At 42.2% G+C, this 25,347-nt stretch overlaps 1 protein-coding gene across 2 annotated transcripts in view; it reads right to left on the bottom strand.

Moving 5' to 3' along the window:
* The window catches only part of inpp5a (inositol polyphosphate-5-phosphatase A), a 215,933-nt gene that overhangs the window by 2,260 nt on the left and 188,326 nt on the right, over window positions 1-25,347 (bottom strand). For both annotated transcript variants that reach the window (XM_079690298.1, XM_079690297.1), the window contains exons 10-14: window positions 23,248-23,343; window positions 21,937-22,011; window positions 14,902-14,975; window positions 3,645-3,756; window positions 687-755 (exon numbers count right to left, since the gene is read on the bottom strand). In XM_079690298.1, the coding sequence (XP_079546424.1) occupies window positions 687-755; window positions 3,645-3,756; window positions 14,902-14,975; window positions 21,937-22,011; window positions 23,248-23,343 (426 nt within the window). The remainder of the gene's footprint in view (window positions 1-686; window positions 756-3,644; window positions 3,757-14,901; window positions 14,976-21,936; window positions 22,012-23,247; window positions 23,344-25,347) is intronic.

Below are 25,347 nucleotides of genomic sequence, written 5' to 3'. Positions count from 1 at the left end.
TGTCGGTCTGTACAACGGAATTGTGCCAAAACTACGCCAACCGGCTGCGGAGGGAGTCTCCCCCCCTTCACTGGAGAACTGCGCTACGTTGACGTTCGCGATACAGAGGACCTCATCAAATAACTTTGAGTTGAGCCAGAAGTTGGAGTACCAAACACTGACTCCAGGTACTCATCTGAGTACCTCACTGAGAAAGTTATGTGCATCCCTGCTCATATAGTTGGAACACATTGAAGGGGAATCATGCACATTTGCAATTTGATTACATGTTGTTCCTATAGTCCCTGTCCGATCATTTAAAATTAACATCAAAAACTATAGTGCTAAATATCAAATGTGTGATGTCATCAATATAAAGTTTGGAAGTGAGTCATAGATAATCTCCTATAGAAAACTCAAATATTCTGTGGGTCCACAAACTCCTATTGATGTCATTCTTTCTTTATACTCGAAATGTAATACATTTGAGACCTTCTTCTGACTTGAAAATATAATATGAAAATAACATTTTGGAATTCTAAATTAAGTCTGCGTTCCCCTTTAATATCCATATGTACACATGAAATACAAACAGTTGTTTCCCACTAGATGTTGTGAGCAGAGAGCAGACTCACAGACTCAGTCGACAGAGATAATAACATCATGACATCACAGTGAAGATGTGGCCCCAGAGGCCCCTCTCTTACCTTGTGGTCCCCCATGCAGACGTTGGGCCCGATGTTATCATAGACTACAGACTTCTCTTCGTTTTCAGGCTGCAGACACACAAAACCAAACATTATGGGATGAAAAGGATGAGATGTATCTGTTGAATGGAACAGGCAGCAGTAACACATGCTGAGTCAGCAGCAGTGTGTGTTAGTACAATCATTACCTCACCTGTCATGTTTATGACACACTCATGGATCAGAAATCAATGCTCCGCCTTCATTAAGCACAATTAGCTGGGTTATGGTGGGGACTTTCCAAATACAAGTCACTTAGCACTGCACCACGTGGCATTCAAATTAATCAGGCTGAAGTGGCTGCACTCTTTTCCATATTTTTGTATCCTAGGAAACATTTTTGATTAACATTTAAAATAATTAGTTTAAGTTCAATAAAATCCTAAACCAGTGCAGTCACTGTGTTCCGTTTATTTGTCATTTGCATTATATCGCTGGTTAATACATATATTTATACATTCATTCCAATCTGTTTTATAACTTAGATTGTATGGGGGAATACTGGGGCCAACATTAAAATAGGCACCAGTTAGAGAATGTGAAGAAATTAAAGGTTTACAATTTGCTAAATACATTCAGTTCATAGAATTGTGAGGGATGGCCGTGACTATAACCCAGCTGATTTACAGAAAGTAAAATGATGTTATATTATTGTTTTAGCGATCTTCTATGACGCCTGATCAATCGTTCATGATGGAGATGCACCACACACCGTACGTTTATTTCATGTTCTAACAGATCCCCACAGAGCAGTCGCACATCATCTGATTTATGAAGGCAGAAGGACCCCCCCCCCTCAGGGCACGGTGAGGATTCATTCACAGAGTGGACGCTCTTCTGTTGCTACTGTCATCTGATCCTATCTGAGGGAACCATGTTTCCATATCACTGTTACCCGCTCACACATGAATCTGCAGACTGGAGAATAAATCACACTTGTCTGGTTGAACTAAAGACTTTTTAAACAGGCGCCCTAACACCACACACACACACACACACACACACACACACACACACACACACACACACACACACACACACACACACACACACACACACACACACACACACACACACACACACACACACACACACACACACACACACACACACACACACACACACACACACACACACACACACACACACACACACACACACACACACACAGGTGGGTGCTGAGTGCTTCAGAAGAACGAGACAGAGAGCTTGAGAATGAACCATAAAGCGAAATCCAAATTAACTTCAGCCCAATCCTGCGGCGGGGGGGGTCAGCTCCACCTCACTCTACCTTTCCTCGGGGACCACGCTCTGGCACCTCTCTATTTGTCTGGCAGCCGGGCCCCCGATTCGCTGCCTCCCAAAGCCAGAGATAAATTCATCAAACACACACTTGATAATTTACAAAGGCAGCATAAAATTGTGGATTTTCGGGCTGCGTAATCTTTAGACAGATAAACAAATTACCCGGGGGCTCCGGCAGAGAGGGATTGCTCGCTCGGCTAAACATTCATTACCGGCGCTGGGGGCCGGGGCCCGCCGCGCAGCCAGCGGCAACCTTTGGCGTGTTAGGGCTCGGCAAGCAGAAAATAACATGATGGCGAGTTAACCGAGCGTGCCATGATAGATGAGGCCCGCCGCTGTTTACGGGCTGTGTCTCAACAATCTGTAACGCTGGAGCCGCACTGTGTGCTCAGTGAATCATCAGCCAATCTGAGAACACACTAACCGTTCCACCGGCCCCCGCATTACAAGCAATTAGCCGGTGCTTGAGGAGGACAAAAGCAAACAACAACCCAGCTGTGTGTGTGTGTGAGACACTTTTTGCATAATTCTGACACATTAAGTGGGTGAAATAAACTGGCTAGTCTGTTTTTAATACAGTTGTTGTTCTAGTGTGGCCTCCATTGGTAAAGAAGAAAGATCAGGAAGGGATTTCTGGGACAAAAGAGAGCCGAACTTCCTGAGTCCGCTGTGGACTGTACCTGCACAATACACTCTGCAGGCCTGGAGGAATACAGGCCATTTCATAGATTTACATGAATCTCCTGGGTAGGATTATCCAAAATAGGAAAAAACATATAGTGTGCAGAAATGCAGGTACTTTCCTTTTATGTGGCTATGTTACAGAATGTTAAACTTGAATTGTCCATTGTAATGTACGATATAATTGCTGTGAAGCTTTTTTATTGTAACTACTTTCTACAGAAAAAATGGTGTGCTTGAAAAGCGTTTGCATGATTTTTGACGTTTGGACGACACACATTTCACAAGCAAAAAGTAGGGGCATGTGAGCGACTCGGACTTTAGAATTGGCGACTTGACTCCAACACTGGCTTCATGTCTAACACACACACACACACACACACACAGACAGATACAACACTGGAGTTTAAGCACTGAAAATACTTAATTCCACAGTGTTGGGGAATCTGAAATGGGAGAAAAACAAAAATCAAAAAGAGTTGTCTTATGGAAAACGGGTTTCAACAAATCTGGGAGAAATGTGCAGAGCAGCCAGACGGATCTCTTCGTAATCCAGCAAACATAGAGGGAGCAGAGGATGGAGGTGGCAGATTGGCTGCAGTTTACAATGCTGGGATGGATTTGAAGCGGGGCCTGCAGGGTTTCAATCCCCCAGGAAGGAGACAGATCTGCTGCTCCATTGAAACCTTATAAGAGCTGGATATACTGCCTGGGTGGACCCATGGCTTAGCGCTCCAAATTAATATTCACCGACACCTCATCCTTCCATCTGTGAAGTGCCGGAGGGTAATGTGGATGAAGGGCGAAAGAGTGGTAGAAGTAAAGGGCGAGACATTTTTAAAAAGAGACCTGTGTTTCAGCTGAGAGAGGAATGGTGACATTTAGTTTAAAACACAACTCTTAAAAGCAATGGAAAGCCATGAATGGGGTCACCTTCAAGACCAGGTCCCTGGCAGAGGCAGACAGCAGGATCCGGTCGCACCAGGCGGGGCATCGGGTGTTCATGTACTGCTTCCCCTGGCTGCTGTCCTCACTGTACGGGTAACTGAGGAGACAAAGCAGGACAGTCAGTGACGGAGAGAATCAAACTTCGGTAGAAATGTATACATATGATGTCATAATGAGCTACTTGGTAGTAAATAGGACAGGCAATAAGAAAGGGTATAGACGGGTGCAGGAATGAGTCCCAAACCCCAGAATGAGTTTGCATTTTTTGGCACTTCCCAGGCTTTTTTAACATAATTTTGGTTCCCTAAATAAGGTCTGTGAATAAGACATAAAATGTGTCAATAAATACCCCACTGGTGAATGTCCGAAGCTTTTCAGTGTCTTCAAAAAACCGTTTGCTAGCAAGTGTCTAAATGAGACAACTAAACAACATCACGCCCAACATTAGCCGCCTTTAGCGACAGTGACGTGAAGTCATGTGAGTAAGTAAGTAAAACTTTATTTATATAGCACCCTTCACAACACGAATGTACAATGTGCTTTACAGTATACAGTACACAATACACAATTCAAAGTACAACTATAAAATGTAGAAAAAAGCATAAAAGACAGCAAGTAAAACATAGGATAAAACACCAATGAAAGACAGCTACAAACTCACCTCCTCTGAACGGGTTCTAGCTTATTTATAGCATTACATTAGCTATCTCTGGCAATTGCATTCACACTTCAACTATTTGTACTAAGATTATTCTGCTGTAAGTATCAGAAACACGTGTTTGCCACACAATTGAATTCCAAAATCCAATGGAAAAATCATCTAATTTAGTCCATGAGCTCTAGCGATGCTAATTCTCTGATCAGCCTTCAGAAACAAGTCATCTCTACACTACTCTATACATATGATTTGTATGAATCAACAAGGCTCCAGAAGCGTAATAAATATGAGATATCATCTGCTTTATTTCAGAGATCAAAACGTTTCCTGAGAAAACAGCAGGTCCATGAGTATGTCCAATCAGAGCCCTCTGTTGTATCAACACACATGAATGGCTCAATCAAAGCAATCTCTCTGTGCCAACTGTGCAGCTTGTGAGTGTGTGCTCGTGAGCGAGAGGAAGAGAGGAAGAAAGAAAGATGTATTCAGAGCGGGCCAGAGGGAGATTCAGTTGCCCATATGTATCGCTACATCCCTACAGAGTCATCAAAAACAGATTAGGTGCCGCAGCAAATGGCCATGAGAGATTGTATCTCTGAACAGCAGGGAACAATCGCATGATTTAAGCTCCGGCAGGGCTGGAGCCGGGCGGAGAGCCACAGAGCTGATACAGATTTACATTGTTGAGAATTCAATTTGCGCCTTCGGCTCATCAAACTGCTTCAGATTTACACGCCACCAATCCAATGTGTTTGTCGGCTCTCATCAGGATGTAAGACCGGGCTTACGTACTGTAAGACCAATCCAATTTGCTCCTTCAGTGCCACACGTGCTAACCGTAGCAGAACACAGAGTGAGGGTGGTGATATCCTAATGATAAAATAAACACACACATCGGCCCTCCAATTCATCACACTAGCCAAGTTTTGATAGTTTAATTGGACTTTGTGCAAAAGGCAGAATGCATTTTATGAGCCTTTGGTTTGAGTTAGTTTGCGTATTATGTGTGCTTTCAAATCTCTGTGGTTTCTACTGCAGCTGCTACTGTAACTACAGGCATCTTATCCACCAAAATGTACGCTTTTATGCAGGTTCTTAAAGACGCTTTTTGGTAATAGACTCCTTTCCCATTGCCAACCAACTAGTGCCTTTCTACTCTTTCTCTTGGTGTGTCACGATCTAAGCCAAGGCCGCGCTGGAGAGCAGAGTTTGAAAAGTCTCAAAAGCAGTTTTGGTGTTTGCTTCTTTTTTGATGACTGTTATTTACTTTATTTTTTAAACTCTCACACTTGTTGGAACAAGACTAACAAAGATGGTTGTCATTCGAAAATCAACAAAGTAAAGTTATTTTCCGTCAATAGAGCTTCATGGCTTTGATGAGAGCAAACTGACCGTATGTGTGGTGTGGTAATAAACTGTAACAATTGTCCAAATCCCTTTATTATACATTTACTTCAATACGTAGAAAAAAAGCATTTGTTTAACTAATGTTAAAGCAACCGGTATTGCTAGTAATAGTAAAAAGTACTACTTTTGTGCTCACAGCTAACCAATCTTATTCCAACCATGTATATCCCTTCTGATTAAACTTAGACTAATGCAAATGGAAAGAATTAAACAATGCTGCCAGGTTTTAATGTTCCATCTTAACAGAGTGGGTTTAGCTGTGCCCCGGTGACCCGGGGGTTAAGGCGCAGACCATGAACCGTAACATCCCCGGTTTGCATGCAAGTGGAGACCTTTGTTCGACTGTATTCATGTCACCCTTCTGAAGGCTCAAGAATGATACTGATACTCACACAGGTCCTATCATTTTGTCTTGCTCAGGGCTCTGTCATTTCCTTTTCGCATGTTTATCACTTATTTTACTATGAATGTTAGCTAATCCCCAATCCTATGGCAGTGGCAATTTCTTGGTGGATCAAATATTCTGTGCATATCATGTTGTGTTCATGGATTTTATAAGATGTTCATTTCATTTATTGTTTAGGTGCATTTTATACATAAAGCCTAGAAGACGAACACACACACACACACACACACACACACACACACACACACACACACACACACACACACACACACACACACACACACACACACACACACACACACACACACACACACACACACACACACACACACACACACACACACACACACACACACACACACAGACACACACACACACACACACACACACACACAGCCAGCCCCCCCACCAGGTGAACAAACAGACCTGTTGAAAGCTACTTAAAGAGGTTCCCTGCCTCCAATTAGCATTAATAGCACTTAAACCATGGGGGAAATGCATGGGGTTTGTGGTATGCTAATCAAAGGGCTAAAGGAGTGATCCCGGGATAAAAGAGAGCATGAAGAATAGGATGAGTGAAACAGAGATAGACAAGGAGGCAGAGGAGAGCGGATAAAGACGGATCAGACAGAAAGAGGCAAAGGGAGGGTGGAAAAGAGCAAAGTCTTCAAAGGCCTGAGGAGCTGCTCCACTTCAGGGTGGCCTGAATGCTTCCTGAGGGACGGACCCCGGCCTTAAACAGCCTGTGAACAATCCTCCTATCTGTTATAGCTTTATTGACTAACAAGCCCGGGGTCATTTTGGTGTTAAAGAGATTGAGAGAAAATCAAGTTTTCTCCCTTTCTCCTTCAAACAATGAACTCCCGCCTGATAGCAAACTTCCCCGAGCACTTCAGCAACAAAACTCCACTATCGTTCAGTCATTTTTAATGACAGCCAGCCATTGTAAAAGCTGATTAAAATACTCAACAATGGTCATTAAAGGGCAATTCTGCGTCCATGTGTGCAGCTATAGGTTGTTCCCCTTTCTGTTTTACCGCACCCTCCGCTGGCTCCGATAGAGATAACGCGTCTTAATGCAACAGCAAACAGTGGAATGGCGCGCTGGGGCCAAAGTGATTAATGTGTCCGATTAGCGAGCTCACAAACTTATCGCGCAAGGTAAACGGTCTGAGAGGGCGTGTGGGATGGAGGCCGTCAGCTCATATCAGACCCTTATTGCCCAAAGCAAGACTAATTACACTAATTAATGGGCCAAGCTGATAGCTGCAACAATTGTGGACCTGTAAAGGAGGAGGAGCTGCACTTCACCGTATCCACACCAACATACAGACCAAATTAGCAGCAAAATTCTGTACACTACAACCTGCTCTGGAGCCAGGACACTGCCTATAATTGTGAAATTGTAAAGTTACAGAGAGATAAATAACAAATACACAGCCAATAATGACATTTAGGAACAGATGTGACAGTAGGAATACGGGGTTGAGTCATTAAAGAGAAGTCTAACGTCTGATATTGCCACAATTAGATGTTATTGAAAAATGTGTTCTCTTAGAGTTTAAGATCCCTTGTAACATTTAGAAACTACACGTACATCTGACTTCCTTCACCTAATTAATGCATCAGGGCCAAATGGTTCATTTTAAGTATGTCACATGCATTGTTTTTCTTTTAACCCTTTAACCCACTGGTTGCCCCTAAAAAACATTGCAAAAAATAATAATTCTGGGAAAAGGATTTTGATTACAACAAGGTCCTCTGCCACAACATGCAGTCATTTAGTCATTTGCAAGGTCTAATTTTCTTAAGTTATGGTTGAGCCAGGATGCATTCCCGATCCACACTTAATACTAATTCTAAAATGCAAAGTGTTCAAAATGTATTATTTGGAAATAATCAAGTTTAATCTAAATGGTCAGAAAATAAACCAAAACAAAATCTTTATCTTTGAATGTTTCATTGATGACACTATTCTCCTAAAGGTGTTGCTAACTGACAGAGGCTTGCTAAATTCTCAGCTTGATTGAAATCCTTATATAATTGTATATTGTGTTTGTGAAATATCTGTAAAAACGAGTTTACGAAGTTAGCATAAGGTATATGATGTGTGAGATCAATATGCAGTTTTGAGCTTTCTGAACAGATCTGGCCAGTGACACCAGTGCCTTTAAATACATTGTCCTTCCAAGAGGCCAATACAAAACAAGGGTATTCTTTATAGTACATGATATGCTTACACACTATTCAAGCGTTCAGGTAAATAAAAGTTCAACACATATGGGCGTCATAATTGTTGAATGATAGAAATATTTCTCTTGGTGTTTTTTCTTTTTACAGAGTTGACATAAGTACACTGCCTTCCTGCTTGCACTCCCATTCTTTTGTGTAGCTGACCACGGCCAACATGATACATGTGTGTGCGGTCGCCCATCGAGACGCTCCAGCACCCATTGAGAGCTCATTCATTCATGCTCGGTTTGGGGTTTAATGTTTGACTTGGCTGCTGACACATTACCCACATGTGTTCCGGCCGGCCTCAGCTTGTTTGTCTTGCAACAGAAAAAACTGCTGAGGTGAGCACAGACCCTACCTATGGTGTGTCACTCAGCCTCACCCGGCAGAGGGAGAGGCTCACATGGATTACCGTATACTATACAAGCTATTGGATGCATACAAACATGATCTGAATTACAGTTAAAGTATCAAGATATAAGCTGTGTTTAAAATGCAGATGTTGTAGGTAGACCCACTGCTGTAGGAGTACCAACATGCATCCTCAGGACCAGAAACATGACCCTTGCCTGGACTGCTCCAGACCAGACTTCCTTGTCTCACATTCTCTTATCTCCCCATCAAAAGCTATAAACTGTTTCTACAGAATGACAAATAAGTGACAGACCAAACAGTGGGCTATTTGGGAGCTGAGTATTTAATGATGGCAATATAAACTAGGGATATAGGTAGGGGAGGAAGCCAAAGATAAGTCATATGAACTGTAACATCAGTTCAAGGGTGTTAAAGAGAACTTGGGATGTTGGAGTGACCATTGCCGGGATGGGATTGGGTAAAAGTCAGAAAGTGTGTGTTTCCAATGACTCTACACCTCCGAAGCTATGTTTGTTTGCCGTTGTCAGGGGAGGCTTGGCAAAACACAACACACACATACACACAGATTGAAAAAGATCAGCGAAATGCTATCAATAAAGCTGAATGTTTGCTTCAGTTTGTAGAGCTGGGAGACTCGCAGGCACAACATTGGCGTAGTGCAGTACAAACAGAGCGAAATGCCATCGGTAGCTCAAGGCTGTCAGCCTGCAGGAGTTTAGCTATGACACGCTCCGTCTTTAGCTCCTCTAAATGAAGACACAAAGACACAGATGGCATCCATTTCATCCCCTCGGTGTGAGACTGTGTTTAACAAAGCCTCCCTCTCAGTGGCATCATCTCAGGAGAGGCAATGACACACGACAGTGGACCATCTTCAGCTATTATCGCCACAATGGCCCCTCATCATTTTCACAGGCTCTCTAGTAGTTAGAATGATGGATGCGCTGTTGGTTGTAAAACAATGTTCCTGTTCAGCAGATTGGCCTATCACGCTGGATGCTGCACTCGCACACGGAGCCACACACTTACAGTGTCTCGGACGCAGTGCTTTAACCAAACATTGTTGCTAAAGTGCGTCTGTGGTGCACTTTAGATGGAGTCACACGCCTCCGATCCAGTACAGCATGGCAGAGCAGAGAACAAAAAGCCTGTTCATGTTGGGATGCAAACAGTAGGACTAATGTATGCTCAGTGGAAACACACAAACACACATGCAGAGAGGGTGACATCATATGGACAGGCCTTCAGGGCTGGAGATGTTGTGTGAAGAGTGTTGTTCACAGAACAATGACACTGACTGTGCACAGGAGAGCCATCTGTGTGAGCACTTCCTATGAGCTCAAAACGAGTCTGCAGGAATTCTCCACTGCGCTGAAAACTCTCCCACATGTACTTATTAGCAGTTATTGAGGAACTGGCGGGGAGCCATTCGTGTCACTTGACCAGAATGTTCTCTCTCATCTGAGGGGCAAAGTTATTGTGCCTGGCATCAGCCTTCAAACCTCCCCCTTCCTCTTTCGTCAACCTGTGAATGTTGTAGCTTTCTCCATTTTGGCTTGTCTTCAGAGCAGCTTTGGGAAATGAATGCTAACGTGCCAAGCTTATTCCCAGGGTGCTTCCCAAACAGTGAAGACACAACTGTTTATCAGTTTCTGCCTCCTTCCTCACCGACATCACCTCTGACCCCTGGGCCACACTCTACTTCTATGTTTCTTTCCACGTCTAGACTTGACAAACATGGAAACATGGGACTGGAGCCAGGCTGCTTCTCTAACACCTTCCCATCGCTCTCTCTATATGTACTTAAAGAGAGGTTTTGGGTCAGCGTAGGATAAAGGGGAAATGCTTTAGAGATATTTGCCTGTGCTAGCAAATTCCCAGGTTATCGGCATCACCCTTTGAAAAAAGAGAACAGGTCACCAGCTCTTATCCATCTTAAATGATAATTTATGTCCAAGTAGCCACAAGAGTATTTACCGGAGCTATGAATCTGGTTTTGTTCCATTTAGCTTTTTACATTTGAGTTTTGCTAGAAGCAATGTTATAGGGAAAGCAATGCCATTTGGTCAATTGCATTGGTCCACACTGTAATATCTCCAACCATTGGATGGATTATCATGACATTTCATAGTTGTGTTTCCCAGAGGAAGAATCCTATGTTTCTGAACCCATGACTTTCAGTTCAAATCTGCTAGCATGCTAATATGCTAAACTAAAACGATGGTCATGGAAAACATACCTGCTAAACATCGTCCTGCAAGAATGAAAGGACTGTATATGTGGCCTGCCCATAACAACTATCAGCATCAACAGTAGTCTGTACTCCTGTCCTACCTCACTGGTACCCAGATGTTATGTACTGAATGTCTCTATACCTTGGCTCCTCTCTCCCACTGTACAAACAGACAAACGGGACAGCAGCCATACTTTCTTCTCCTACACTTCTCCATCGTTCCTTCCTTCCACCAACATTGCAAAACTTCCACACCATCTTCCTGCTCTGAAATCACTCATGATTTATCCATTGATGGAGTTGTACCGCTGGTCTGATGTCACTCAAAATCCCCCTCAAAGCCCATTCCAAGTAACCATGTTACAGGCAAAATACATTCTTCCACTGCTCCCTCATTGTCCACTGAATTTCTTCCTGAAGCTGGGGTCCAGATTCAATTTTTGCATCGATCTCGTGCAAAAAAAGGGTAAAGAAATCAGATCAGAGGAGTACTAAAAGCTTTCCCCTACATCAATCCAAATACATGAATAAGTTACTGGTGGCTTGGTATGTTTTAGGGGACATTACCTTAGTTATGCCATTTCAAATATGAAATCAAAAGTACCATAATGTATAATAAAACCTACCATTATTTTTAAGTCAAATGGCAATGCTGCAGCCTATGCTAGGAAAATGATCTAATAGATTGTTCCAGTCACAAGCATTAAACACAGGAGAAACTGTGCCTAAATAAACGATTAGTTTCTAACCATTCGCTCATCTATTGCGTCTCAGAAACCTGGTCGAGTGCTCATACCTGGGCTCCTGTGTACGAGCCGGCCTGCAGCAGCCGACTAGCTACAGGTCCAACTGTGACAAGGCCCGGGCCAATTCCTCACCCTGGTGCCCAAGTACTTAAGACTTGTCACGGCCAACTTTCACAGACGACTTTTTGAAAGCAAAGAGATATGCATTTACAGCATGAAGCCTCTGCAATGACACAGGGTGAAAAATGCATGTTTCATAATGTACAATAAAACCTACCAAAACTGGATGTCCATTCAAAAACACTCGCGACTGGTCTTTAACCTCCCTAAGTCCTCCCACACTGCCAAACTGGTCCCTACTTCCACTGACTACCAGCCTGAATCTACTTTAAGACACTGGTACTGGCCTACCTTGCTGTGAAAGGATAAGGACATTCCTTCCAACATTTAGGAGATGGTAAAACCAAACAGTCCCGTAGAATCCCTTCGTTCCGCATCGGTCAATAGGCTCTCTACTCACTCCCTTCCTCACTGGAACCATGTCGTACCCCTCTACAAAAACACCTGTCATGGTTCAAAAATGGTGGAAGTAGAGTAGACAGTATTCTGTTGCATACTGAAAACACGTTTGGACACTACTATGGCAAATAGTACATGTACTGGTGCCTGTGTGGAGGACCCAGGTTTGAATCCAGCCTGGGATCATTTACAAATGCCATCCCTTCTGTCTCCCTATTTCAACTCAGTCAATTTCCAATAAAGGCTAATCCAGCCCAAAAATATAAAAACATTTTTAATTCTGTACTTAGCTTTGGAAAGGTTTGGCTTATTTGAAACCGGATGCACTATCACTTATATTGGTTTGAGTGAGAGCTAATGTACCTGCAGAATTATTGCGGTTGCATCTTCATGGCTGAATGCACTTAATGTAAGTCACTTTGGATAAAAGTGTCAGATAAACGTAATGTAAAAGATGTGATGAAACTGAAACGCTGGCATGGGATGCTTCAGGTGTAGTAACATACATAGATGTAGTAGTTGCTGCATTGAGGCTATCTCTGGTATGTAAATCAGTCCAATCCATTCCTTAGGTCAACCTTGACAACACGTCTAATTTTGTGACAACTTCCTACCCACCAGTGGACAGCACAGACAGAATCATCTCGCAGATTAAATGGTAGTGACTAGTATTGATTTATAGATCTGAACAAAAGTGAGCCGTGTGCGTGCATGAGTGTGTGTGTGTCAGCGAGGGTGTGTTCTGATGGCCTGCATTAAAAAGAGTAATAACCTCACAGATGGCGAGGGGCCGGTCCGGAGCGGGCTATGTGATGGAGAACAATCGTTGAGGCTTGATTGCTCAAGGAGCACAAGGCAGACCTGACAGGGGGAGGGGTGTGTGTGTGTATGAAGTGGGAGGAGGGGGTTGTTTAAGTTTAACTAGGCCACTGCTACCCATTACAAGGCTGACAATGATATGGTTTGTCGCGTGCACAGAGTAGATCAAATCAAATTTCATATGCTGCTCCCGGGTTTCATCTATTTGATTCATCATCACCTCAAGTATGTGGAAATCATTTGTATTCTTCCAGAGCAGCCCATTCATCCCTCCCTGCAGAGAGATGATTCAGTATTATATGGATAGGTGCAAAAGTCAGCCAGTGTAAAAGGACAATAAATCCACCTGTCACTTATGCAAAGTGATGTAAATGGGGGTCTCTGATTAAGACACAGAGTCATTTAAAAAACTGGGACTGGCAGAACCTTGACACATGCACTCTCTCTTCCACACACAATGTCCGTAGCTGCGTTTTACACATGTATGCACACCATCTCAAACTCACACACACGCTTTGATAGTATCTCAAGCCCACTCTCCTCTCACACACACACTAAAATCCCCCGCCGCCCCACGCTGCCACCAGAGCGGTTTATCAAGTAATTATTGTTTGATTACAGCGTTTCATTATCTGCACTGATTGAGTCACAACCGACGCCAAAGGTCAAGCGCCATTAACGCGCTGCTCCCGAAACATATTTCCACGCCGGCCGCGTGTTTGCCCTCCCTCTCCTCTGAAAAGGCTAATTGCAAATGCATTTGTTTGAGGAAGAGGAGAGGAGACCACCCGCTCCAGTCTCCCCCATGTCCCACTGAGACGGAATATCAATGCAGCCCAAAGCACGCCGACACACACATGAAAAAACACACACATGGGAGCAGTTTGGGACCGTATCCAATCATACTTAACAACTGATAGCCATCAAATACAGATCTAAATGTGTTCATAAAACCATTTTGGACAATAAGGGAATGATTGACTTCTTCTCATTTTACATATTAATTATGAGTTCTTCATGGCCAAGATCTGGTCAACATCACTGCATTTACCAACATGTGATTTTACCCTGTGTAGTTCAAATACTGTTTATGTCATGCAGCTCTAATAAAGGCTGGTTCAGTAGGAAACGGCACAACTCTCCTGGAATATTTTAGTTTTATATTTATAAATGCGTTAATAACTGCATTTTTGAGAATAAAACGTTGGATGACTAAATGTTTGCTTGTGATAGTGCCTTTGGAGTTTGCAGTGAGAACAGACATGCATCTGTTTCTAACACAACTTCATTCTACTAACAATCTGATTGTTTGGTAAACAGGGAGAAGAAAACGTGCCTCTAAAGCAGAGTAATAGGTCCCTGATCTGAAATCAGCTTCACCTAGCCTTTTTGCCAATTGTGCTGCTGTACATCCAAAATGTGCTTGGAAACTTGCAACCAATCGAAAAGGAAACTTGCTGTTGTCGTTGCGCTGGAAGTTGAAATGATTTCAAATTTGACCTTGATGCGCCCAACCTCGCAGTGACCAAATCGCGTATCATGTGAGCGCAGCTTAAGAGACGCAGTAATGTTCAACATAATGTAAATACACTGCTAATAGGCAAGGCAAGGCAAGTTTATTTATATAGCACTTTTCTGTACGCGACAATTCAAAGTGCTTAATAAAGAAATAACCAAATATTATTAATGTAGTTGACCAAGCCATGCTGCTAGAGCGGCTTTAAAAAGACATCAGGACCTAATACCATTGCTGTCATTTCAGTAGCAGAAAATCAGACAGTACTGTAGTTACGTAGGTGTTGGTGTGAATGCATGTGTGGGAGTGATGTAAAATGGCTTCCTACCTGGGTGGGAAGGAGATCTCCAGCTCATGCAGCCGATCCTTGTACACCGACAGCTCTTTGTCATACTCTAAAAGCTGTGGAAAAACAAAATAAAAAGAACAGGAATTATGAGTGAGAGAAATTGTTATTCACATTTTTTTTTTGTCTACATTTCCGGATCAAGGGAAATTCAACGGAGCTTGCTTAACATAAATACATTTTTTTTTAACACATTCTCAAAACGTTGGTTGGCAGTAACAGTTTTCCCTTGAGCTGTCATAGGTCAAACTCTAGAATTGTCTTCTGTAAAATAAGAAAAAGAAGTAGACTCATTCCAAAAAACAGGCACATGGCAAGACAAATTGAGGACAAAAAACAGCCTTTTTTTGGAAATTTTTATTTGATATCTGATATTAACCTAGAAGCCACTACTTATCTATCATGAACCCTAGTGAGGGGTGGATGAGAATAAGCCAAATGAGAGTGCAGGAGAGTAGGTTCCATCTTTTGCTATATTTAGTTATCTCCATGTTCCCCACGCTGGAGAAAATTGAAAGCAGTTGACCATTCGTGTGTGTGTGCTACTAGCCCTGTCCAATGGGGGTCTATTTCTCCACACTGACAGTGCATCCACACACTCTTCATCAATCATGTCTCCTCACCCAGCTGTACTCACTCACTAGAGTGTACACACACACGTCTCCCAATTTCCCCCCTTTCACAAAACCCATAAATCATTAGTGAAAAGTGCAATTAGCGGCTCCTTGTACACATTAATTATCTGGGAGATGAACAGGTAGCTCGGGCACCTGCATGACTGCCTCCCTGAGAGACTGACAGCGACGTTTCCCAGCAACCCCGGAGGACCCCGCGCTAGCCCCGCCCCTTCCTTTCAGACAGGAAGACGTGGAGATATGTTCATTTGGTGGTAAATTGGGCTATTGTACATGTTTCAAACACCAGGCTACAATTATGTCCTGATGAAGAGCTCATACCGGGCCGTGTGAGTCTGACAGCGGCTCTATAGGAAGATGACGTTAATGAAATTACATCGCTGTATTACATGCAGCAATATGTTGATGGCTACATGATGACGCATAGCACATGGGTAATATTTAGAAGGACGTCCTCACAGAGTGGAGACATGGGATATGATTATATGAGCAGAAGGTAACTACAGTCTTCCATCGTGGATGACATATTTATGTTGTGCATGTATCAACGTGTGTGTGTTGCCAGTCTTCAAGGCACTGTTGAGCACACACGTGTTTAAAAAAAATCAAGTATGTGCCATCGCGATGATGCTCGGTGTGTTTGTGTGTATGTGTGATTATGTGCCAGTGGTGTAGAACAGTGGCCATTACTTGCAGGCGGGGGGGCCTCCCAGACGAGTCTCAGAGGTTCAGGAGGGCAGATGTGCTGCATTCATCAAACTCCCAGGTCACAGGAGAGACCCACACACTGTGGATGAGGGATGGCTGAGCAGGGGATGCAACCCCACGCTCCGCTGTACACCCGTCTCACCATCCACACACTGACACCCCGCCGCGCACGCGCGTGTGTGTGTGTGTGTGTGTGTGTGTGTGTGTGTGTGTGTGTGTGTGTGTGTCCTGATCTGACTGATGTTGGATTTATGATGCCAAAAGCAATAAAGATCATTGAGAGTTGAACAGAATCAAAATTGGATAATTCATTGAGAAACTGAAATCTGTAAATATAATGCGCAATTGGCTTAAACCTGCATTCTTATACCGGCTAAAGGGGGGCAACTCCACTGGTCGCAAAAATAAGTCTAATTGTATAATCATCTATGAGAAAATGCTCTTACTTTTCATTTTGTGCAAGTACGGTGGCCGACAGGGGCAAACGCACTGCAACGTCCCGAAACACACGTGATGTGCTTTAAAAAATGTGTAAATATAAAAACCAAAGAACGTTCAAATCAAGAAACACATCTTCACCAACATCAAAACACATGCCCACGTTCGGGATTATAAAATTGTCCAACAATCACTGTTGTTAGAAACATACTTTAAATGTAACTGTAAAAATGTGCTCACATGATTTAGTATTTTCGTCAAGTTGAGGAATATTTTCAAAACGTTGCGCATGTTTTGTCAAGTTGCTGAGTTTTTTTATTTGCATGTGTTTTGGCACATTTGTGCTTGCACCACTTTTTGAAGCTGCAGCGTGTTGAAAGTGTGTTGGGCCGTTGTAGCGCACTTGCCCTTGTTGGCATATATAAGAGTATATTAAGCAATACATTCTTATACTTGAATAATGGTGCATGCCAAAATCAATAATTGACTATTTTACACATGTTCGCACCTGATTGTGTTTGTTTGAGGCTAAGCACCTCATTTTATATGTGTGTGACAGTTTAAGCAGGGGATGAGCAACATATGGTTGTGTGTATCTACCTTAAGTGAATGTTGAGAAATTCATTCAGGTGAATGAAAAGCCCTGCAGCGACAAATTTCACACCACATTTCATCCCAGTGTCAATTAAGCATAATGCTCCGCTGCTCTGCAGGGTCAGTGGTTTAGAAAAAAAAAACCCGGCTTATATTTGTTCATGGCCTCATGACATTATAAAGCCAGGAGTAGTTTGTCAACCAGAGATGACCTTGGGAGTTGGTGGTGATGCGGCTGCAGCAATATCACAGAGGGAAAAGATGAAGAAGTGTCGGGGTAAAAACTACCCTGTCATGGGTGCACATTTCTGTCTTTGCTTGGACGAACAGCGTGCTCCTAAATCAGAGTGGCAGTGATAGTTAGGAGGCAGGAAGTAGAAAAAAAGGGAATACGAGGTCTTTGGCCCCCAACTGTCCCTCTCACGGTGCCACCACCTGTAATTGTGCTTTGATTTACACGTTGTCAAATATCCCCTGTGACAACACCTTCTGCCATTAAAAGCCATCAATAAATGTTGGGGTGAAAGGTCATTTAATTTGATTTTTACACCTTGCACTTGGCTTTCATTGCAGGGGCCATATTTTTCCTTTTTTTATGGGATGTTCATTATTATTTTGTGAGGAAAAGCGATAAAATGTCACTGGTAAGGTGGGGGTGGCCGATTGGTGTTGAGAGGGACCAAACCAAACTAAACCACACCACTGTGCTTCTGAACCCTCCTTCCCATGTTAATGATCTGGGTACGGTGGAAGGATATTGGAAAAATGTCAAAAAATATCAGAAGAAAAAACAGTGACTTCAACGATAAGGGGATCATTTTGACTTCCAAAAACTGAAGTTCAATGCCATATGAAAAAATATTGACAAAAGTGTGAATATGTTTGTACAATGAGACTGGAATAAAAACATTTAAAAAAAACGAAACAGGGACAAGACAACAGGGACCACATAAGGGGGTTTATATAAATCCTATAAGGTCGGATTTCACTTAGCATGGCTTCTGTATCCCCCTTTAAGAGGTTTGACGGGTAAAAAATGAAATATGACTTTAAGCCGGAGCGGCATTTGTTCTTTATTCTTTTATGTCCCCTCATGTTGAAAACGTCTCGAGGCCTTTGAGTAATGCAGAGGACTACGCCGCCCGCATGACAAGGAGAGGCAGGCCAGACAGAAAGGTTCATCACTTCCTAAAGCCAGTACACAAACGCACCCCCCTCTGCAAGCCCCCCATCTGCCGACACCACACTGATAAAGTTACAATAAAGAGATACTGAAACAAAATCAATGTGGATGGAGGAAGGGGGAGGGCCTCGCGGGTGTGTGCTCCAGGAGAGGGAAGAAAACTGTGCAGATCTACAGCACGAAACACACAGACACACACGCTCCTCCCATCTCTCCACCGGAGCAAGGCCCCGCAGTGCCCCTTGACGCCAGGAGCGCCCAGAAAATGTAATCTTCCCAAATACTCATCAGGGCTCTCCATCGTCCCACCCTGACAGCGCCGGGGATAATTAATTATACAATTTCGATGGGAATATCGACTAAACAAACCTATTAATCATCGCAAAAGTCAATAGGCATGGACACATTCAATCATGTCCCGGCCAATGATTACTCCTCTCAAAATACAATAATTATTTTCAAGAGCTGCCTCGAATTAAATTTCTGTCAAGCCGGTACAAGTCTTGCAGTTGATGAAGGATGCAATGGATTCCCCCCCCCACCTTCCCCAGTGGAGGAGTGAGAGGAGGGACATTTATCCTTTTGGAAAGGTAGTTTGTTTTATAAGGATCATAACATGGTGTGTTTAACTAGACCATGACCATCAGATTATCTCTGATGCCCCCATTATGTCATCCATCTTGTCAGGCTTGGTGAGGAGGAGGGGGTGGAGGTGGAGAGGGGGGCAGTGTGTAGTGGTTCCTCAACCTCCTACAGCTTAAACACTTTCTACATATTTCAGCTCCTCAAATTCAATAATTCTCTGCCGTTCAGTATAATGTAAGGTCATTATGTGTCCATTTGAAATCCCATCTTTGGTTTAATAGCTAAAAGATGTCACTTCCTGCAATCACAAGACGTCTGTTTGAATGCTTCTATTAAGAAGAAATAACCACATACCAACATTGATTTAAGGAAACATGTTTACACAATATTTCTCACTTGTGAGTAACCAGGATTTCAATTATTAGGGCAACTTTGGGTAATTTCAGTGCAGTTCTAGAAAAAGTTCATTTGCAACCTAATTCATTAGTGACATAATGTTACAGTGACATAATGTTACAGTGCATAACGCAGAGCAATGCTGAACATAAGCATTTTAACCCAATGAATCAGCACTGATGTGTAAGGTCAATATCTGCCTCTTTCCAATCCCATCTTTGGTTTAATAGCTCAATGATGTCACTTCCTGCTGTTTTGGTGAACTGCCTTTATCACAAGGGACCTTAAATGATTATATTTAACTTCCGTTCAGTTTTAGAAAAGCTTGATACAGAACAAGGTAAATGTAATATGATAACACAGTTCAGACAATTATAATCTAAAATGACCAGACTGTTATGACTGCAGTGGCACAAGCATAAAGCAGGGCAGTGGTGAACATGTGCTTTTTGACCCATCTATCAATCAATTAGTGTTTCTTTACAGATAGAAACACACAGTGAGCTAGTCTACGAGTGGGTTGTATAGTCATTTTTTTTATATGCATCCAATGTGTGATACTTTGTAAAATAGTTGAGTATTGAATGATCGCATCATACTGTATCAGCATATTGTGTTTTCAGATGAAAAAAGTAACTATAAGTGTTAAATACATGTAGTGGAGTAAAAGGACATTAATTGCCTCTAAAATGTAGTGGAATAAGAGTATATGTAGGTAATTGGAAATACTCAAGTAAAGTATATAAAATAGTTAAGTACAGGGATGAGTATATTACAGTTAGTAACAGTCCACCACTGTTCTTACACAACCATTTAACAAACTTCAGGAGCGGATGAATGTAACTCTGTTTAAAAGGTGTTATATAAATACAGTTTATTAGTGATAATGCTCCAATAGACATGTTAATTGGAATTCAAATGAAACGGTAACATCGCAATACAACTCAAATTAAAGTTTATCATTGTTACTTTTACTATGTTGTTATGGTATGTGGCCAATAATATTAATACACTCTACACTAGACTTCCAGATGTACGTGTGTGTGTGTGTGTGTGTGTGTGTGTGTGTGTGTGTGTGTGTGTGTGTGTGTGTGTGTGTGTGTGTGTGTATGTGTGCGTGCGTGCGTGCGTGCGTGCGTGCATGTTTGTGTGTTTGTGTGTGTGCGTGTGTGTCCTTCATGGTTTTTTTAACAAGGTCCAACTTTGAACTACTTAATGTAATAAACAGCCGTATAAAAGTGGAAGTGTATGCTGGAATCTTTCCTCTGTAGACATTTCACACTCACCTCATCTACAGTACACACAGGGTGTTTCTCAGTATGCCTGGCATTTGGAAAACGAAGAGTGGAACAGGCGAGCAAGTGTGCGTCATATGAGAGGCCCGGCCTTACATTTTCCGCCACAGATTTGGGGAAATTGATCCGTGCGCAAAGCATTGTGGGAATTTTAAGAAGGCGGAGTCGACACATGTGCAGCTGCAACATTTCTCCAAACGAAGTACGCCGGGCTCGGTAGAATTCCAAGTATGTTGGACATTGGAACAGTCCTTCGGCGGCACTCCATGACATAGTATGCTTGAAATAGTGGTTCTGGAGCAGCCTTCCTCGACATTGAGAAACACCCTCAGTCTCATTTAACAGTTATTCCAGAGACATTAGGCCCCACAGTGGGGACAAAGGGAGTGTGTGTTGTGAAGTGATGTGAAGGCTTCAACTAAAGCAAAGTCATGACAGAGCTCAGCAGCTGCCACAACAACTTCTTAGGAGGGCTTATTTTATTATTCATATTATCTTAACAGCAAATGTCCTAAAATGAAGTTGTGTAACTTTGGTTAAGAGCTTTGGTAGGGCCTTAAAATCGACCCTACATGAACCCGGCTTGCACAATGTTCAATTCTAAATTAAAAACTCACATTTGCATTGTTAAAAAATCTAAATCAAGTATTTTCAGTGCAGTAACAGACATTTTCAAAACAATCTCTGTCATCCACCTTCACCTCCTGCATGTTCAGCACAGCCTAAGAACTCACATATACCTTCGCCATGTACTGTTAAATAGAGATTTCTCCTCATTAATAGGAGGTAGTATGTTAGGCAACTGCTTTCAGTGACATGTCTTTCGAACAGCAGCAAAAAATCATTAAGACAACAGAGAAATGTAGATATTCAAATGATTCAGTAGGTTATTGATTATAGCACGGATAATGCACAAACCCGATTTGGTTCAAGCCCGGGGGAATTTTGAGAAATTACAGCACGGGTCGCCCCCAATTGGGTTTCACCACAGAATCAAAGCTCTAGTCCCTTTTGTAGATAATCAATTTGAAATGTAGTTAATGGCAGGCGTAGCTACTATGAGGTGAAAAAACAATCACTATACAGTTGATGGAGTGAATTTAATTTGTGATAAACATTGGAAGTGTAGAAATAAGAGAGCAGATGGATATATAAAGAGCTGGAAAGCAAAGAGGTGACTTACCGGGCTCCCATTGTTTTCCCGGAAAACATCCTGGTTGACATAATTAAAAAGCTTTTTCTCAAGTTGAAGAACAACCTGGATCAGAGGCAGGAGAGAAGCTCTGATTAATAACAATACTAATGTCAACTGCACTTGGTAATTAGAGCAATAATGAACAGCAGACAGCACTGTGCATTCTACACGCGTCTCTCTGAGGCACCACTATACTCTGAATGTTAACACAACTTGTAATAACTCAGGTTGAGCTGTATGACATGTATAGAACTGGAAAATGATTAGAATTTGAAGCTTTAATCACAAGTGCAATATTCCTTTTTGAACATGCATTATAATAATGTTCCTATTAAGGCCTGCTCACACCAGATATTTTACACCCTAGTCAATTAATTTAAATTGGCACGCAGGGGGGGAAATTACATCAATTGAAATCTTGCAGGACAATGTTGACAAGATAATTGTGAACATCGTCTGGTAGGAAATTATTTAAGCGTGTTAACTGTGTCCACTTTTGGAATAAACTACTCAAAATAAAAAATACTTTTTTTTTAAAACAGTAATGTTTGGAAGAGGATTAGGACCACATGTTTTCTTTGAGACCCGACCCAACATATATCTTTTTTTGTTCTGAGATTAAAGTTAGGATTCTGTGAAAAAAGTCAGAATTGTGATATTTAAATCAGAATTTAATCTCACAACTGAAAATAAAATCCCTTTTGGTCAGATCCCAAAAAAAAAATCACATATGGCCCTAATCCTCTTCGGTAGAAATGAGATAGGTGTCAATAGTGCAAATATCTCTCTTTTATATACTGTGTGAACTTACTGTCCAGTTAGCGATTGAGTGAACAAGCTAGCTGACACACACAGCTAACTCTGTGATAAGACTTTTTTGAATGAATTGATGATAAATCACAGTACAGAAAGGTTCTTGGGGCTGATGTGAGTGACTATAGCTAGCATGTTTCCTGCTTGCTTAAAAGGAAAATTAGGCATATTGTATGTGAATGTAAATTAAGGCCATTGAAGCGATACATATTCAGTGTGCACTATACTGACAGAAAGTGGAGTTTGTAGCTACAAATGTTACTCTGATTATATTTCTAAATAAAAAAAGGAATACATTTTTCCCTATAACACTCATCAGAGCTGCTTTTATTATGCAGGTACTTTTTTGTGGTGTGACTAGCCCTGAAGACAAATTTGTTTCTATACAAATTTGACAAAAAGCTGTTCTGATGACAATATAATTTCAATTTAGGAATATATGCTTTTGCATTTTGTGACAGGCAGCATTAACGCAGTACAGCTTACCTTCCGGTCATTGTCACTCTCTCTGAATATTAGCTTGTCCACCTCGTTGGTGTCGGCGGCTCGGACTGTCTGCAGGGTGGCAGTTGAGCAAAGACTCTGGAGTGGGGGATGGAAACAATGAGTGATCAAAGACACAAGAAAAATCATGTTGGTTTGTGTGTTCATAAGGAAAAAGAAAACATTAATTCAATTACAGATATTCCTACATATTGAAAGTGTGTCCAACCCCCACACACACTTTGTACAGTAATGTTCTGAGAGCAGCCATTGTGTCCAGCTCCATGCACTACACTGCACATTTGAATGATTTTTTAAAGAAGCGTCGCACAAACCACCACCTCACTGTCCCCTCTCTTTATCTGGCTCTATGTACTGACCCCATGGACTGTGTGCATGCTTAAATTCCTCTTTGTGGATTCTTTTAACAATTAGTTAAACATTCGACCATCTGTGTTTGAAGACAGTTGAATGAGGTAATCCCTCAGCCAGTGGTTCCCATACCGCGCGGCAGGGACTGGGCGACCTGATTGAAATTCAAAGCACAGATTAGATAATCGGGTCAAGCCAATATAGCGAGCAGAAAAAGGCCCTTTAGACTGAAATGTCACAAATCAGTCCTGCTTCGGCCACCAAGAAACGGCACAGCAGATCAGAACAAACACCATGCCTTGAGAGAAAGTGGAACAACTCTCTGCAGACCCCCCCCCCCCCCCCCCCCACATCCCCACCACTAACTCAACCCCATTCCTTCAAGCTCCCCCCCCCCACACCCCTCCCCTCCCCAAAAGCAACTTTCTAAAGCCCTAACAAATCGCTCCATCTTTCACTCATTTAGGCCATCCAAATGCAGGGTCAATATGGTCCCCTGGCAGCCAAATGCTAATGCGCTTAAGTGCGCTTAAGCAGCTTTGTGCAATGAATAGGCCAAAGAAGGAGCTAGGGAGAAGGGCAAGAGATACTTTCCCTGTCAAAAAGTCATTGTAGCGAAGACAACCACAGAGAGTCGCTTTCTGCCATCTCTGATCAGACTGCACCAACTGTGGTCACGGGTTGTACTTTCTGATTACTATATATATTTTTCAAACTATTTCTTTCAGATGCAAGAAAGGTCTTTTTATTGTTAAAGAAACTTTCAATTATTTTCTTGGCTAATTGATTGGTTATTTGGTCCATCAAATCTCAATGGAAAATGTTTCCAGAAACTCAGTGACTTCTTCAAATGTCAACTTAAAGATCTAGTTTACTGTCGAAGAGAAGGGAAGAAACCAGTAAAAAGAACAATACTTGAATTTGGCTTGTTTGTCTTGAAAACTAATCAAACCAGGACATATACTATCAAAAAAGGCAATTCATTTATTTTACTCTGCGGCTCTCTATATAGGTGACACAAAGTACACGTTTTCTAGAAAGTGTAGTGACAGCTGTGAGTTTCAAATTGACTTCAGATTCTACAGATTCTTCCAAGCGAGCCCCCTTCTGTGGTCTGCTTTTAAAATCTAGAAGTCAGTCAGGCAGAAATCCCTGGACAGCTTAAAGTGAGACCAGAAGCAAACACTGCATCCTGGCACAATAAGCATGGATATCAGGAGGTGAAAAATAGCCCTCCATTATTATGATTTGATAATCTGGTACACAGGGCTTGGATCAAAATACAGTCATCACTAAACCTTAATATGTCCCCTACATTTATATAAGTACCTGGATAGAAACCGATAGAAGAGAGTAAATGTTTTACCCAGAGAAGAGGGAGAATACAGTATTCTCAGTGAGATCATTGTGCAACAAGTGCCAAAAGTGTCACCACAAGCGAGACTCAATTAGAAGAAAACACAATAACCTAATGCTGCCTTTTCTTGTGAGGACATGTCTCCTCCAAAAACAATTACATTCAGGATTACAGGGTGAATTAAACAATTTAAACTTCAGGGAAACAAATGACTCCCAACGCAGATGTTTGGCTCTTTCCAGGAGCAGGAGAGAAGCATTGGCTTTACTTTAAAAGTGTTCTACATGCACTCAGTGTCTAACTGAACAGGATAAAGCAGCTTTCTTTCATTTAGATGCCCACTGGTGCGGCCGGAGCCCTGGGTGTCCTGTGGC

Source organism: Notothenia rossii, assembly GCF_949606895.1.
Source record: "Notothenia rossii genome assembly, chromosome: 6".
Taxonomy (NCBI): domain Eukaryota; kingdom Metazoa; phylum Chordata; class Actinopteri; order Perciformes; family Nototheniidae; genus Notothenia; species Notothenia rossii.
The sequence above is the reverse complement of the archived record's forward strand: the minus strand, read 5'-3'. Positions and strand labels throughout refer to the sequence as shown.